Below are 16,454 nucleotides of genomic sequence, written 5' to 3' on the forward strand. Positions count from 1 at the left end.
AGAGTAGGAGAAAAACGAGAAAGAGAGAAACGATTCAAAAGACAGAGAAGAAAAACGAGGAAGAGAGAAAAGATCCAAAAGACAGAGAAGAAGAAGAAGGATGATGGTGAACAGACAAGTAAACAAGAGTGTCGTAAGAACGGTGAAAGTTTCCAGACCTGCAAGGGCCTGCCCCTCGAACTGGGCAGTTCCGTGCGAGGCCTGGGAAACCTTCGGAAAATTCGAGGGCCCGCGCGGGTCTGGTCGCCAAATGTGCGATGACACGAAACAGACTCGCGCGGAAGGACAGCGTTAACGGAAAAATAATAGCGAGGAAATCCAGTGGCGTAAGGCAGCTTTTCGGCCGCCACACCTACATGCACGGATAGACTAATGCAATCGCAGATAGATTATCGGTGTGAACCTGCGTAGCCACGTCTTCGAATTGCAGGAAACGTTTTTATTAACACTAGGTTTACAGAACATTTCAATTTGACGCATATTGAAGTTTATAAATATTATTTGATAAATGATTAAGCCGATTTAAGTATAGATGTATCTTAATCGTCTATCTTTCAATCTCAGTTTTTCTGGATCTAAATCAACGAACATGAATCTTCCTAGAAACAATAGAAGTGTTAGTGTTAACTGCCTGTTATCTTCAATTTCATTTCAGAAGAACGTTTACTTTAAGAAGGCCGGAGGTAAACATTAGAACCAAAATCTAGAAATATGTACTAGTTATGAAAGCAAAGTATATATTGTTAAGTCATGGGTTTCTTTTATTGATGTACGTAGAGATACTTAATCATGCATAACAAAAATTATTGGATGTTCTTTTAATTGAAATGCATGCAAAATATTAAGTAATCAAGTTGAATTCATGAATTTACCTGCGAATTGTATATTTTGTATTTTGTAACTACCGAATAATTGAATTCACTTATGCATCTGTCGAAATTAAATTCTTAAAAATTTCATTTGTACTTACTCTTTTGTATGAACACAGTTATTTTATTTCTTCCCATAAACTGTTTCAATCTGTTTTGATAGGTGATTTAATTTAAAAAAAGGTTACTACCGATTCTATGTTGTATGTTTCCGATTTCCATGTTTTATTAATAACTAAGACATTACTTATAATAAAACAAAACTGCTGTAATAATATCAAATAACTCTGTATGCTTCCATAATTATCTTATCGATGTAACAAATAATCAAGGCTGATATAACAAATACTAAGTTACATAAATGAGGAATATTAGAAAAAAGTAAACAGATTGAAACTGCAAATATCGATGACCAGAGAACTCGAACCGAAACAATCAAACGACAATTATATCAAGTACAACGTAGACAAGAAAAGATAATCTCGAATGAAGGAAAAGAAAAAAGCCGTGTGAACCCTCTCGGAAAATCTAATTAAAATTAATTTCCCGTGTCAATTTGATAGTTTCCGCTGACAATTATCTAAATTAGGGTACAACGTAAACAGTAAATAATTCAGCAGTCCGCGCTTCGATGCGACAAAAATGGCGTTTGAAACGGCGCGGCGTGGTGAAGAGCAATTCGTGCTCTACAACCCGTGAACTCTCCTCGGACGTTCCTGATGCGGTGATAAACGTTCCACGGTAAAAAAGCAGGAAATATAAGCCACGCTTGCATTACCAGGAACAAGTTATGCGATTAAGACACCGACGGAAAATCTTGACGTGCTTCGGCCGTACCGGTATTCAAAGAACCGGGACAGGAGTCCAGCGTCAGTTGCAGCAAACATGGAAGGGAAACTCGTGCAAAACCGAAGATTTGAATGTTTGCAACTTTGTTATGTTTTGCAACAAGTTACAGAATTGAAATGTTATTTATTAAATGCATTCGTAACGAACAATGAATAATAAGAATTTAATTGCAACTATATTTCAACAGTAAATAATAAAAGGCAAACTAAAAGTTTCTATCGCAATAATGAATAGCAAAAATTAAATAAAAATTGTCTACTTCAACACTTAAGCCATCAATCAAATAAAACCTCCACTTTTTCCCACTTTACCCGTGGGCATGATAAAATCGTACACACTAAATATACAATATTACCTCTAATCTAAATCAACAACGACATGTGAAACGATCAAGTTATGTACCTGATCCTTCATGTGCCCATCTATTTGCATTCAGTAAATACACTGAACCCAATCCTGTCGTGAGTAAGTCTCACCACAAGCATCGTTGACTTATAACAAAAAATTGCCGACAAAACCTTTCAGTGCAGCAAAAACTATTGCAGAAAGGTCGATGAATATTTTGACTTACATAGTTAGTGACTTGTATAACTATCCCCTACCATTCGATGCACAGAAACGGTTAGCCTCGTTTCGTCATACAGCAAGAAACATTGCATTACTTTCGTAACGTGGCCCGAGTTAGCATAAAAACGAAATTCAAACGGATTCACATCGGCTTAACATTCGTGCTCCGCGTCGTTGTTAAATGGTCAGTGAACGAATCGCGGGCTGCACGCAGTTTTGCTGTATCTCATATAAATGCTGGCAACAGTTCCCAACTCTCCGGGCACATGTACACCTATAATCCGGCGATATTGCCGGCATTTCGAAATGAACGTTGAACAAAACGGAGCACGTTGCTCGAATAACCGTAACGAGACGCTAAGTAGCGAAGGTCAAGTTATTCCGCGGTACACGGCGGACTTCCTTACTCGACACTTTCGCATAAGTAGGTGATTCAGATTCTTGCATCCGCAGAACCACGAAACGTGAAATACGGGGCAGAAGTATGTACAAGCCGCGGGGCGAAGGGCGAGGCGCACAAGGAAGCCGAGTTTACGAGATGATTGTCCTAGGGGCCCTATTCATTCGGCACGGAATCTGCAAGCGGATCTCTATTGTAGATTATTGCGCCATTGTCCATTGTCGCGATCCCCTATGGTACAGCTACTCGGACCTTCCGTTGACGACGATGAAAAAGAGTCGCCGAATCGGAACATTAGAAGATCAAAATCCGTTGTGATTACAACATTTCTGAAATTTCTTAAGCTTATGGAAAACTGAGGCTTGTAGAACTATCTAATGCTCCTCTTACAAAGTACGTTTCAATTTATACGTGGCATTTGGTATTTAACGCGTCTCTCAAATGCAACTTTTTCGTCGGGTTTCAATCAGAACAGAGTCTCGTAGTATTTTATTAAACGTTTCACTGCGTTGGAAATTGGAGTGTTCATATGTGTGGTAAACGTGTAGGATCCATCTTAATTATCTACTAGAAGAAATGAAATAATAGTATATTACAAATGTATCGTATGCTAAAGACGGTTCAAGGATCTCTTCACGTATTTTGCACGTTTAAGAAGAGTTAAACAAATCAGAAATAAATAAAATACAATACCATTAATATAACATAATACATAAAATAAAAGGCCATTAATATAATATAATAAATAAAATAAAATACCATTTCTGTGTAAGAATTTGTTTTGCAAAAGGAACTTCGCTATACTATGATTCAAAATTGACCAGCTTTACACGCGACCGTCACGCCACTCACCACCTAAAGGGTTATCCCTCCCCTGTAATTTGCGTTCAGTTGTCACCGCGGATTGTATATCTTTCCTCCGACAAATTTAAGTACGCTCGATCTGATATGCCCGGAAAACAGATATCAATTTCTATCTCGAGCGAAGTAACCGTAACTAATCGTAAGAAAAGGAATTTGTACAGTGCACTTTGCGCGCTTAACCGTTCCCGCATAATTACAGGGGGAATGAATTATTGTAAATACTCTCCGAACACTGTATCTAACGCTGTAATTTCGCGTCCTCGAACCAGGCTAGAGATAAAAATATTTGCGACGACATTAAACGGATAACGAACACGTGTGTGTGGTTCTTAAATTTATTAAACCAGGCGCAAGTTAGTAAATCCGTTAATTACAGTCCGCGTAGAACGCATTTAATACCAAGTCTGAGTTAGTGTTCCTGTAGGAATTCACTGAGCGACTTTAAAAGGCAACTGTTCCGAACGTTAGTCACCTGTGTATGGTTCAATAAAAGCATATTCATCCTAGCAGTTTAATGGTATCGCATTTACCTACTCCCTTTGCGGCGGTTTCTCGGTAAAGAGACCGGCGCGCGGACGGTTATGCGGATCGGTAGCGTTAACCCATTAAAAGGAAGACGCGCATAGCATACAAAAAAGAACCAGCAACGAAAGTCCTGGCATCCTGCGGCCGGTCGATGCAAATCGATCGTACCCGATCGGCACCTGCGCGTGGGTACATGCGATTACGTATGTATAACTTCGACGAAAAGCGGTCGATGCCATCATATTTTAGATGTTATCACGACGATATTCTACCCACGGTCCGCGATCGTACGACCAGGCAATTATTAGTAATTGGCAAATTTTTGTCCCCGTCGTAATTCACTTTAATGGTTACGCATGGATAATGTTCAGGGATTCGGGCGTTTTCTACGTTTTAAACGTGCACTCGGTATTATTCGAATAAACGTTCCTCTTTTTTCCATGCAAATTCCCAAATTTGATGGTGAATGATTGTTTCTTTTGAGAAGATGGTGTAATAACTTAGATGCAATATATGTTATCTTGTAAGATTGAAGTGTTGTTCTTTTAGGTAAGTAAATTAGGCCAGTATAAGCTGAAGTAAAGTAATTGAATAAAATAAAAGTGAGTAGTAAGAGATTGTGTTATTAGGTATGTTTTTAATCTTCTTTCAAATTGACGAATGATCGAACTTCTAAATTATCAAATTTTCAAATTTCCTAATTATTAAATTTTCAAGTTATCAAATGATCAAATTTACAAATTATTAAATTATCAAATTAACAAATTATCAAATTATCTAACTATTTACCTATCTACCTATCTACCTATCTAACTATCTATCTAACTATCAAACTATCAAACTATCAAACTTCCAAATCTCCAAATCTCCTTATCGACATAAGGGAACAGCAATCGCACTGTCCATCGACAAAGGGATCACCGTAATCCATAGGGGAGTCTCGGCAACGGCGTAATTCGCGTGCTTCACTTACAGTACACAGGACATACATCTACGATAATTCGAGAAACATAACTCAAGTCCCAGCGGAGCGCTACATCACGGCCACCAGTTTCTTGGCAGATATCGCCGCGGTGCACCGTGTCGGCTTCCCTTTGCTACTTTGCCGGACTTTTTCCTTTTACCTTTCTCACCCCGCCCTCTGCAGCCCCCACTTGTCTACAATGTCCTATACCTTTCTTGCGGTTTAACCGACTGTGACGATTTTTCATCACCGCACGTGTAACCGCGATTCCGGCCGGGTGAACCGATATTCGAGACGTACACGCTGGTAGATAGGGGAGCCGAAAATCTATAGGCATTCGTTTTTGCCAACGGGTTCACAGTAGCACGAAAAAACATGGAACTGTCGAGGATTTAAGAAAAGAAGAACTTGCCCGATCGGATTTTCTAAAGAAAAAATTAAACCCAGGTTGCAGGTTTCTCGATCAGGCGCAATGTTAAACAAATAAAAATCAACCGAGCAGACTCAAGTCAGAGTCTCATTGTTCCTCGAGACAGCTGGTTACTATAGTGTACATTGTGAAAAAGGAGCTCTGTATAATTTGCGGTTTCGCTGCGTGTCAGGGTGACCAACCTGCTTACTTACACCCCTCAGAAGAGTCAACTTTGTTAACCCCTTGTCTTATGATTTCTTTCACAACTGTGTTTCATAAAACTACCTTATCGTTAATAATTTCATCGAAAAATAAATGAATTATAATTTTATTCTGTCTCTATGTTTACTCTACAGGTCAAAGATTTATAATAAATAAGTAATATTTCATTCGTATGAAAAATAAATAACATTTACATTTGTGGAATGCGATGGAACACCAGTCTGACTCGGTATTATAGGAAAAAGGGTTAATTAAATTTCCATATAATGTAACAGTTTGATATCTATAAGGGATAAATTCAAAACACTGTAGAAGACACGACACTTTCAATAGAATATCTCCGGAAAACTGTTGATTACTCGACTGTGTGAAATTTGCATATTGTCTGAGATATCTATATTTATAAATGACTTACTACAATAATGTTTACAATGATGATATCAAAATGTATCGATTCAAAATGAAATGTTATGAGTTATTACCAAGAGCACCAGCTTTTCTATAGTAGTTCTAAATTAAATTACCGAACCAGCTGAACGTATCGCGTCCTGATCGCGGTGTAATTGTATCAGAACCGAGCAATAAAATATGATGTTACACGTTTATCAGAACCACATAATACGTCAAGTTTTAAATGTCTACATCAAACTTCACGTTCATAATGCAGAAGCTATCATTTATATCGTGCGAGCAAGCAGCGTACAAGGAACCATGACAGAACAATAAAACCCGTATACTTCATGAATCATGTTCAAACTTCTTTGTACGTTATGTATAATACATGCATTACAGTCTCGCGGTGTTACGACTTTCAACGCTTCGCCGTTGCATCACGCGGCCCTAATGTGTTGTGTGTAATGGTTCCGCGCGAGTTTTATCGTTCGAACAAGGTCCGATTTCAAAACATTTATGTAGCACTTAATAATAACGTTACCGGAACGCATAACAATGACAGGTGATGGAACACTAAACGACTCGATAACACCGTTCGACAGTGCGTTTAAAACAAGGAACAACCAGTGGCAGTGTTGAATTATTGAAACTCCCGATCATGTGATCAATTTCTTCGTTAATTCCAACGTTATTTTTGCGACTGCATATTCTCAGCGTTACAACGCTGTATTTCATTAAGGAACATGATTCCTTTATTTGTCATATTCTAATAAAAAAGACATCGTATCCATGCAAAATCCTTTTAATTGTAACGTTATAATAAAGAACACTACTTGCGAATTATCCTATGATGATCCTATATGAAAGTACTTGGCTACTAGAAACATATAGTGTAATAAAAAGATAAATTTGTGAAACAGTTTTACTAGATTATTTAAAGCTGTTAAATGTCTGTTAAATTGCAGACATTTAACAGAAAATTTAACATTTAGCAGAAAGAGTAAATCTGTTAAACAATAAAACGAAAGTGCAAATGAATTGAAAAAAAGAACAAAAATCCTGATAAAATTAAATGATCCACAAGTAAACGGGAAAACATAAGTTACAAAAAGGGATAGGAAGAGAAGTATCATATCCTTGTCCATTTTATTCTTGTCAGCATACAGGTGGAAATATTTTACATGTCACTCACCCTGCAAGTTGACGCATAACTAATGATTATATTTCAATTAATCGCATTGTTTTACTCTCCGCAAACGTTGTTGCATAAATTAAAATCACGCAACCAGCGAAAGTAAGATGCTACTGCGTTTGAACACCAAAGCCCGCCACCACCTGTCGACAATTTTCTGATGCTTGTCTTAGTACGAGAAGACACATGTTACATTATGCTCCAGCTATCCTAAATGTACACGAAGTAACGTGTTCGTGTATGCTAATCGCCGAGGGACTAGACACTTAACCAGTGCTCTTTCGGCGTGAAAAATAAAGTGAAATACAATTATCAGCCTATACGGCGTGTATTGTGAATAGGTATACCTATCGTTAATTTGTACACGTCATAATTAATAAGCTGACTGACATGAACGCTTCACAGAAAAGTTCCACCGAATCACAATCTACCTGTCATCGTGGCCACAATGAACTGACGGTTTGCTAAAAATTGTACAAGGCGATTACAGCGGTCTGACTAAATTATATTCCGGATTAAAATGAAAACGAACGAAGATTGGGAAAAAATGTTCATACTGTTTAACGCACTTTATAGCTTTACACATCAAGTTTCTGTAAATGCATTGATACAATTGTAAATAACAAATTCGTCTTTTCTTTATTATCCACTGTATCATTTTTTTCTAGACTATTAACAGAAAACTGACGTACAACCTCCATTTACGCGGCAATTTTTACACGGTCAGAAATTCTGTTCTTTACACGGTACATTGTAATGCTATTCGCGCGCTCTAAAATCAGTGACATCGAATAAAATTTCTTTTTATTTCCTCAAGTACCATTACTATTTTATTTGCTAACATGTTGGCTGCCACGGTGGTCACCGATAACCGGAGATTCCAAATTTGCTTGAGAAGAACTACAATTAAAAAATTGATGTCGAATGAAAATATTTAGTAACATAAATAGCTAGATAATAATGTAATATGAGTACTGTCATACCAAATTATTAATAATTATTTCTAATACCATTTGCCTTTGTGATGGAAGTACAAGTATTACTATACAAAACGCTCGAAATTCTCGTGGCAGTCAACGTGTTAAGTTCTGTGAAATAAATATGTATTTCTAAAACTTATACCAGCTTTTCTTTCTTATGTTTTGTTTTCTTCTGTACTGGCGGACTCTATTTGCGCGATTCTCATTCGCGTGAAACGAGTCCACGTGGAACGGATACCGCGCGTAAATAGAGGGACAGGTGTAAACATTGAGAAGAAAGACGAGACGTCAGTAATGACGCGCTCACAAGGACGCGAGATGAAAATGAAATGGTGTGTTCCTGCACGTACCTTATTTTCCCGGTCTCCTTATGTTTGCCGATCATAAAGGTAATGACGCCATCGGCCAACTGAGTTGACCACGGTGGTTTGACCCAGATCAGGTGCTTGAAATGGCCAGCATACGCGGCCGGCATTATCCAGCTCTCTATGCTAATTTCTCTGTACCAAAAATATATGATTCAGATATCTTAAAAACAATAGTAAGGTAAAAGCACCAATAGTTGACCAGTTAAGAAAAATGTTCTGCGTGAATGATAGTAAACGCTTGCTCCTTTATCAAATAGAGAGACTCCATGCGTGAGAATGCTGTTTTGAACTTCCTACATTATGTAACAAACCGAACTCTTTTGAAATAGTTATGTAATTCAAATTTTATAGACATTTTCGAAAATTCAATACTTGCGTCAGAAGTTGACCATCTTTAAAAACAAGGAAACTAATGACTGACCATATACAATAAATTTAGAATAAAATTTTAACGCTTATAATAAAACCAAAAGCACTAAAAGTGATTGCTTTAATATCGTTGATTTGCAACGATTATGAGACATTACAAGTAAAAGGATAAATATAAATGAAAAGAAGTTAATGCCATATTGGAAATTGGAGGCACACAAGCAACGACAATAAAATAAATTGTCAGTTTTTACGATAAACAATGTAATTCAGGTAAAAGTGTTTCGGAGTTGAGTTGATAGATGCAGCAGCATATCTATCGCGTCTTTATCGATGGATTATTATTTTTAAAAACCTTATTTATTACATTTTCCTGAAAAATGGTCAACTACTGATACCAAGTCAATTACTCAATTAAACTTATAGCATTTCACTATTATATATCTTATAATCTGTGAACTCTTAGAAACTGGTGAAAATCGTCCTTCAAAAATCAAAACTACTCTAAAATATTAACACGTCGATTGCCAGATGATTTCATGCAACAGAATACGCAAAATGGAAAACATATAATATCAAATGATTTAATTGAGTTGCGTTATCATTATTACACGTTTATCTTGCTGAATACCACTGCTTTAGGTTGCACTCGACATGTTACAAGCAAATCTCATTATAAATACCTTCATAGAACTTTCTCAAATGATACGAAAATATTTATTTCCCCTTTCATTTTTATCCTTACTTTTATGTTTATTTTTAATAATGTTTACTCGATGAAATACAAAAATTACTGAGGAAGAATTACTGAGGAATTCAATTAAACTTGAATATCGAGTAATGTAAGCGGGGCTTACGTTAAAAAATGGGTTTTCTTTATTAACTATAAATTAGCTTTTTCATTTGTTTAAAAATTAAAGTTCAATTTTGTGATTGCGTATCAATACGTAACAATTGAATTCAAATGAAAAGTACGCAAGAAAGATGGAAAATAGAATAATGCAATCATTTTGAATATAACGAATGATTTATATGTACTTGAATAGCTCTTCCTTTTCCCACACAGTATCCGCAGGCATCTCTTTCGGAATGACCATATCAGGGTGGGAATCCAAGTGTATAATTGTATTCCCTTCGAATGGAAGATATTTAGAACCCACACAGCGATAGATATAAGGTAGGACCTGGAGAAAAAGTAGTGTTTTGTAAAACTATTTAAAATTACTAGCCCGCCAAAACTACAATGTTCAATTCTAATCCGAACACAGTACTGTGTTACGTGAGCAATGTAACAGCAAGTGTATCAAAATTCCTACATTTTTAAAAAAGAGATCATGTTTCAAAAAATGTAAATATTTGTATGTAACAAATAGAAATATGTAATAAAGGAATTTATATAATGTAAGAAAAAATACAGAAATTCAAAATGTCGGATCACATGACATACGTCACTGGTAAAGGAATCCTGTACAGCGCCTCTAGCGTGATATAACGGAAACTTCCGCAGAAAAAAGGTGAGATGTAAACAAACGAGAAAGACACTGACCAAACGACAGCTTACCTCGTCGTGTCCTTCTACCACGTAAACCGGCGTGGTTTGAAAATACCGTGAAACCATGGTCATAAGTTTATCACACACAACGACGTATAATTACGGACGCACGAAATTAAAAAAGAAATCGATAACCGCACTGATTGATACAATACGGAACTCGCGAACGCGATTAAGGGACGCCTTCACGCAAAAGCACGTGGTGACCGACTGAAGTATGCTAGGCGGGCTGCTCAAACGATTATTTTGCGAATAAAGAACGGACACAACAAGCGCGTACCCCAAATTCTCACGAGACGAGTTTCGTAAGGTGTTTTTTTTTCTTTGTGTTCCCCTTAAAGAAACGCTTTAGAAACCTGATCCCTCTAACTCACAGCCGGCCAGTGACGTTCAAATAAATAAAATCATTTAACATTCCTGAATAATGTCCTGCGTAACAATATTATATAAATAGCAAAAATAATTGCAATAAGTTTTACTTATTAATTTATATTTGTGCAAATATCTACTCAGAGTATTTATGAGTCGTTAATTTACACGCAAAAATAATTAGTGAAATTGTGCTTCGCGTTCTTTTTTTTTTTAAGGAAACATATAAATTAATGAAACAAAGATAATACATTGATACGAATTAAATAATTATTTAGAATTAAATGTAGTCGTAATAATTGTATAAAAACTTTTATTACAAAATAACAATTTTATCGTCTAATAACTACATTTTAGCAAGTTATCTTTTCATACAATATTTTGTATGTAATTAATATTCCTGTATGAATGTACGAATTATTGTAATTATAATTTAAATTAATCACACTGTAATATTAATATATTAATAACATTATTAGAGACTTATTATTGTATTATTATTATTACTATTATTATTATTATTGTATTATTATTATATATAAACAAAAAACAGTTAATGATACAATATGATATATATGTATATATTTCACTTTACATATACATGTCATTAATCTTATATCATTCACTGGTTTTTGTTAATTATATAAATTTGTAATACTTATTTTAATCATCACTTTTTTATTCATCTGTGAAGCATCTGAGATTTATATAACTCTATGTGTAAATAATTTGTTTGAACTCTCAATGCTGCTAAAAATTGTTCAATATTCAATTCATTAGAATTTTTATTTGTTAGAGGAAAAATATTGCTTTCATGTTTTGAAAAATGAGAATTTGTGGAATATTTAGAGTATGGATCATTTTCTTCTTGAGAAATATAAGGAACATTATGTGTTTCTTGTTTATATTGTTGCCAATAAATAGTATTAAAGAAATCATTTGAATTCGTTGTAGCTTTATTAGTCCAATATTCTTCTAAAGAATTGTTTACTGGTGTAAAAGTAGATTCACTTGATATATGTTCTTGGTATTCCTGAGATTTATTCATGAATGTCTCGATTTGTGGATCATGTACATGTTGAATACCTTGTTGTTTATTCCTTATACACAAATCTGATTTCATTTTTAATGAAGATACATCAGTATGATTTGCTGTAAGATACTTTAATGAATTTAATTGAATTTTTGATTCAGGGTGCTTATTCAATAAATCAGGATTATTACAAAATGAATCATTGTTGTATAAAATATTGTTTCCACAAACCGGTGTAATTCTACGCAGAGCTGATTCTTTTATTTTAATAGATATATTACTTTTTTTCTGACTTTTTCTCCATCTATAAAATTTGCTCTTCGTGTTTACTTTTTCATTCAATTTAGATTTTTTAAGATTATTACTCTCACTTAGTGAAGAACTGTTTTGAACATCAACTGAATTATTGATGCATTCTGTTGAATTTGAAGAATTAAAATTATCAGGGGAACTGTGTGCATCTTTTATTTGTTCCACTTCTTCTTCATTTATAGTTATATTTTCTTTTCTAACAGCATTTTGCAAATGTTGAACATTAATAAATTGACTATCTAAAGAATATGCTCCTGAACTAGTAAAATTTTGAATACGATTGCCAACATCTTTTGATGAATCGATTTCATATTCCATACACTTATTTTCATCTAATGCATTGTTTTGTATTGTTTCTAATAATTCATCAAATGACTTTTCTTTTTGAACTTGTAATTTTTTTAATATATCATAGTGTGTGTTTTCGCTAATAAATGCTACAAAATTTATTATCGGCAATAATTTTTCTCTTGGATACGGACTAGACTTTAAATATCGTAATGCATTGCGATAATCTTCCATATCTTTTTCAGTAAACATAAGATTCGGCATATATTCATGTTCTTTAATCGGATATGGAAAGTATGCACAGAATTCTTTACCCGACTTTCTATGCAAACTTTTAAAATCTTCTATTTCTTTATATACCTGTAGTAATTGTCCATCTATGGATCCAGAATATAAATAAGTATCATTTACTTCATCTTCAGTCCGTATTTCTGGATAAATGCACAAAACAGCTCGCTTTTGTATATTATAGAACGTTTTTAGCATTTTAATATGTTCAAAATATATTAATTTTTGAACAGACTCTTTCATGATGTTCATTGTAGTATCTAATAAGTTAATTTCAAAGTCCAATTTTTTCTTCCATGTAGTTGCCTGTTTGACTTGTGCTTCCTCTTCTTCTAAGTCTGTATAACTATCACATTTACCATAATTAGTCACATAATCATTGAAACAACAAATCAATTCCTTTATTTCATCTTCAGCATTTTGGGCTGATGCTAGTTCTTCAGTTCCAGTAGATACTGTATTTTCAGAAATTGCAGCAATATTTATGCCATCATCACATACCGTTTCTCCTTCTAATTTTTTAGTACGAAAATTGTAACTTAGGTAGTCAACAACGTTTTCAATATCAATATCAGATAAATCATCTTCTTGGAGATCTGTCAAATCAACTTCAAACTCCTTATTTTCATTAGATTTCTGCCATTTGGAAGGATTATTTGAAATGGGGTCTAATTTAATTTTATGTATAACTTTTAACTTTGACTGACTGTAACATTTAAGCGTGTCTTCTTCAGTTTCCTTTACAGGTGGAGGTGTAATTGTATCAATGTCTTCAAAAAATAAAGAGCTAACTTCTATTTTATCACTTAAATTAAAAGAACTTTTATGGAAATTATTAGTAGTTTTAAATACGCTGTTTTTCACATTTTCTACACCACAAGGCTGTACATTATTTACAGTTACCTTATTCATACTATTTAATGTTTCATTTCCTAAAATTTTGTTATATTCCACAACCTTATCATCTGTTACGATTAAATTATTTACACTTGCAGTAGACATGCCAGTTTTAGGTGAGTTTTCTTTAATATGAGAGTTTGCAAAAATTTTGTCAAATTTGGTAACAGGAGTAGTCCAAATATCATCTGGATAATTTGTTGGAAGTTTTAATACATAAAAATTCGAATCACCAACTGAGGCTAATAATTGTTTGAACGTTTCAAGTTCATTCTCTGCTATTATTGTTATCGATATACCATGTGATCCGTAACGTCCAGCTCTTCCTATTCTATGTAAATATGTTGCTGCATCTGCCGGCAGATCAAAATTAACAATCAAGTTCACATTGTCTGCATCTATACCTCTCGCAGTTAGATCTGTTGTTAACATTATTCTACATTTAAATGTTTTCAATTTATTAATTGCTTCAAGTCTTTTTGTCATATCTTGATTCCCAGCAATATAGGTTGCTGTAAAACCCATAGAAGTAATTTTGTTACACACTGATTGTGCTCTGCAATTAAAAACGAGATCTCATTTAAAGTAAGAACATACTCTAATAAATATATACAACACATACCTTGATTGGTAATTTGTAAAAACTAAGCTTTGTTTGAATGGAACTTTATTAAATATTTTTTTTAGTTCATTTACTTTTATTTGGACCTAAAGTGAAAAGTATATATAAATATTTTATAGCATAATAATGGTATACAAATGTATTTAGATATACTATAACAAACAACTCAAACCTGTTGCATTGCATTAGGATGAAAAGGAACAAATGCTACAAATTGTTTAAGTCCAATAAGTACAGGTCCATCATTATCTGGAGATGTTAGAACTGGAGAGCACATATATGCTGATAAAAAGCTTTCCAAATCACCTGGATAAGTAGCGCTTGATGCTATAACTTGTTTATTCAATGGTAATTTTGAAAAAATGAAACTGAAAGGTTTTAAATATAAATATAATTTTTGTTTGTTATTTTAACTATACCAAACTATATTTATATGGTTTTGTAATTATACTAACTTAATATCTTTTTGAAAACTGCTTTCCATTAACTTGTCTGCTTCATCAAGAATAAATAATCTTACATTTTCAACTGTTAGCAGTCCTTTATCGATTAAATGTCTAATTCTACCTGGAGCACCAACAGCTATATGACAACCTTTTACTTTCTTTTTATCACCATCCAAAGTCATTCCTCCAATAAATACTTCAACTTTTAAGCCTGAAATGATAAAATGATATTATCTGCTACATAATTAAAATTTTGTATAGAAAAATATGTTTCTTTAGGAAATTTACCTTTTATTTCGCATCCTAATGATGAACATACTTCTGAAATTTGTACAGCAATTTCTCTGGTAGGTGCTAATATTAATACTTGCACAGATGATATTTGTATATCCAACATTTCAAGTGCTATTACACAAAATACTAAAGTTTTTCCAGTTCCTGACTTAGCCCGCATTATTAAATCTATAACGATTAAATAATATTACAATTATAAGCTGGTAATAACATATTATTCACATAATTAAATAGAAATAATATCTACCAAATCCACATCTTCCTAAAGGAATAGCTTTTAATTGTATCGGGGAAGGCTTTTGAAATCCACAAACAGATAGTCCATCCAAAATTTTTTGAGAAAAACCCATTTGATAAAATGTGACATTCTCCTGTATTTTAATGTCTTTTGTGCGTGGTATTTTAAATATATCATGTGCAGTAATATTAGCCATTCTTACTTAAAAATTACAATTGTAAATCTGAAGTAACATTAAAAATAAAAACAATTATTATACTTATTAAGTAACACTTAAATATTTTATGCTATGCTTAACTACAAAAATAAAATAAAGCTCACTTATCAAAATCTAAACATATCTATACAATTTATTTCCTTTATTTTATATACTGTAATTTATGCAATTTATGTAATACCATTATGAAATGTTAATGGATAACATATAAATACTAATAAAAATATATATATACAAGTATCATACTTCAGTGACAAATTTTATTTGTATGCGATACTTTAATTATATATGCAATATTAACAGTACAGTTTTGACTAAATATTATCATAGAAAATTCTCACAAAGATGAAATCCGGCGTTTTTCAAGAACCAGTTCAGTGTACACACACAAATCTTACACAGGTTATATTGTGTGAATATAGCTCCAAACTCAAAAATGCGTGTGCGCATACGATTTAAATGAATTGAACTCCAAATGGCGAACACATAACAATAAATGTTTGAATATACAAATTGCACGTTTCAGTAAATTGTTATCGATTAAAAAAGTTATTCTAAAGAAGAATAGTTTTCTTCAAATTTTTACCAATTTTTTTCAAATACCGTTGTTCTATAATTGAAACCAAAACTTTGATTATCTGAAGGACGAAGAATCATATGAAAAGTTATTATTTTATATTTTCTACGCAGTTTTTCGCATAGAATAATTTTCTTCTCAGTTTTACTATGATTTCGGAAACACTTCGTATATTTATACCTTCATAAAACAAACGCAACAAAATTACACGGTTAACTATATTGATTTATGCCCCTCTCGTTAAGGGAAGGTTGGATCACTCATTTTTTTGCACCTATTTCAGGTAGCCAACCCAAAACAAAGTCCCAAAGACTCACGTGGCAAGAAGATGAATAAATTGGCTATTT

At 33.6% G+C, this 16,454-nt stretch overlaps 2 protein-coding genes across 12 annotated transcripts in view; both read right to left on the reverse strand.

Annotated features, from left to right (window-relative positions):
* Positions 1-10,884, reverse strand: part of LOC116433095 (UPF0489 protein C5orf22 homolog) — a 476,138-nt gene extending 465,254 nt beyond the window's left edge. For 2 of the 7 annotated variants that reach the window (XM_031990824.2, XM_031990826.2), the window contains exons 1-3: positions 10,536-10,844; positions 10,013-10,158; positions 8,588-8,737 (exon numbers count right to left, since the gene is read on the reverse strand). In XM_031990824.2, the coding sequence (XP_031846684.1) occupies positions 8,588-8,737; positions 10,013-10,158; positions 10,536-10,598 (359 nt within the window). In that variant the 5' untranslated portion in view covers positions 10,599-10,844. Of the gene's footprint in view, positions 1-7,221; positions 7,401-7,437; positions 7,722-8,587; positions 8,738-10,012; positions 10,159-10,535 lie in introns of those variants that run through there. The other 5 variants (XM_031990821.2, XM_031990823.2, XM_031990822.2 and 2 more) reach the window with 5 other exon arrangements.
* Positions 10,885-11,191: 307 nt separating this feature from the next.
* LOC116433117 (uncharacterized) lies at positions 11,192-16,424 on the reverse strand. 5 transcript variants are annotated; one of them, XM_031990874.2, is made up of 7 exons: positions 16,288-16,424; positions 15,323-15,536; positions 15,070-15,243; positions 14,791-14,992; positions 14,508-14,703; positions 14,336-14,421; positions 11,192-14,269 (listed from the first exon to the last, which is right to left on the reverse strand). In XM_031990874.2, exons 2-7 carry the CDS (start codon positions 15,507-15,509, stop codon positions 11,578-11,580), a joined length of 3,537 nt encoding a protein of 1,178 aa, XP_031846734.1. In that variant the 5' UTR covers positions 15,510-15,536; positions 16,288-16,424; the 3' UTR covers positions 11,192-11,577. The 5 variants fall into 5 exon arrangements, with proteins under 5 accessions (XP_031846734.1, XP_031846733.1, XP_031846732.1 ...); XM_031990873.2 differs by lacking the exon at positions 16,288-16,424 and adding an exon at positions 15,872-16,281; XM_031990872.2 differs by lacking the exon at positions 16,288-16,424 and adding an exon at positions 15,777-16,281.
* Positions 16,425-16,454: the final 30 nt, after the last annotated feature.

The sequence above is a fragment of the Nomia melanderi genome, chromosome 7, assembly GCF_051020985.1.
Source record: "Nomia melanderi isolate GNS246 chromosome 7, iyNomMela1, whole genome shotgun sequence".
Lineage (NCBI taxonomy): Eukaryota > Metazoa > Arthropoda > Insecta > Hymenoptera > Halictidae > Nomia > Nomia melanderi.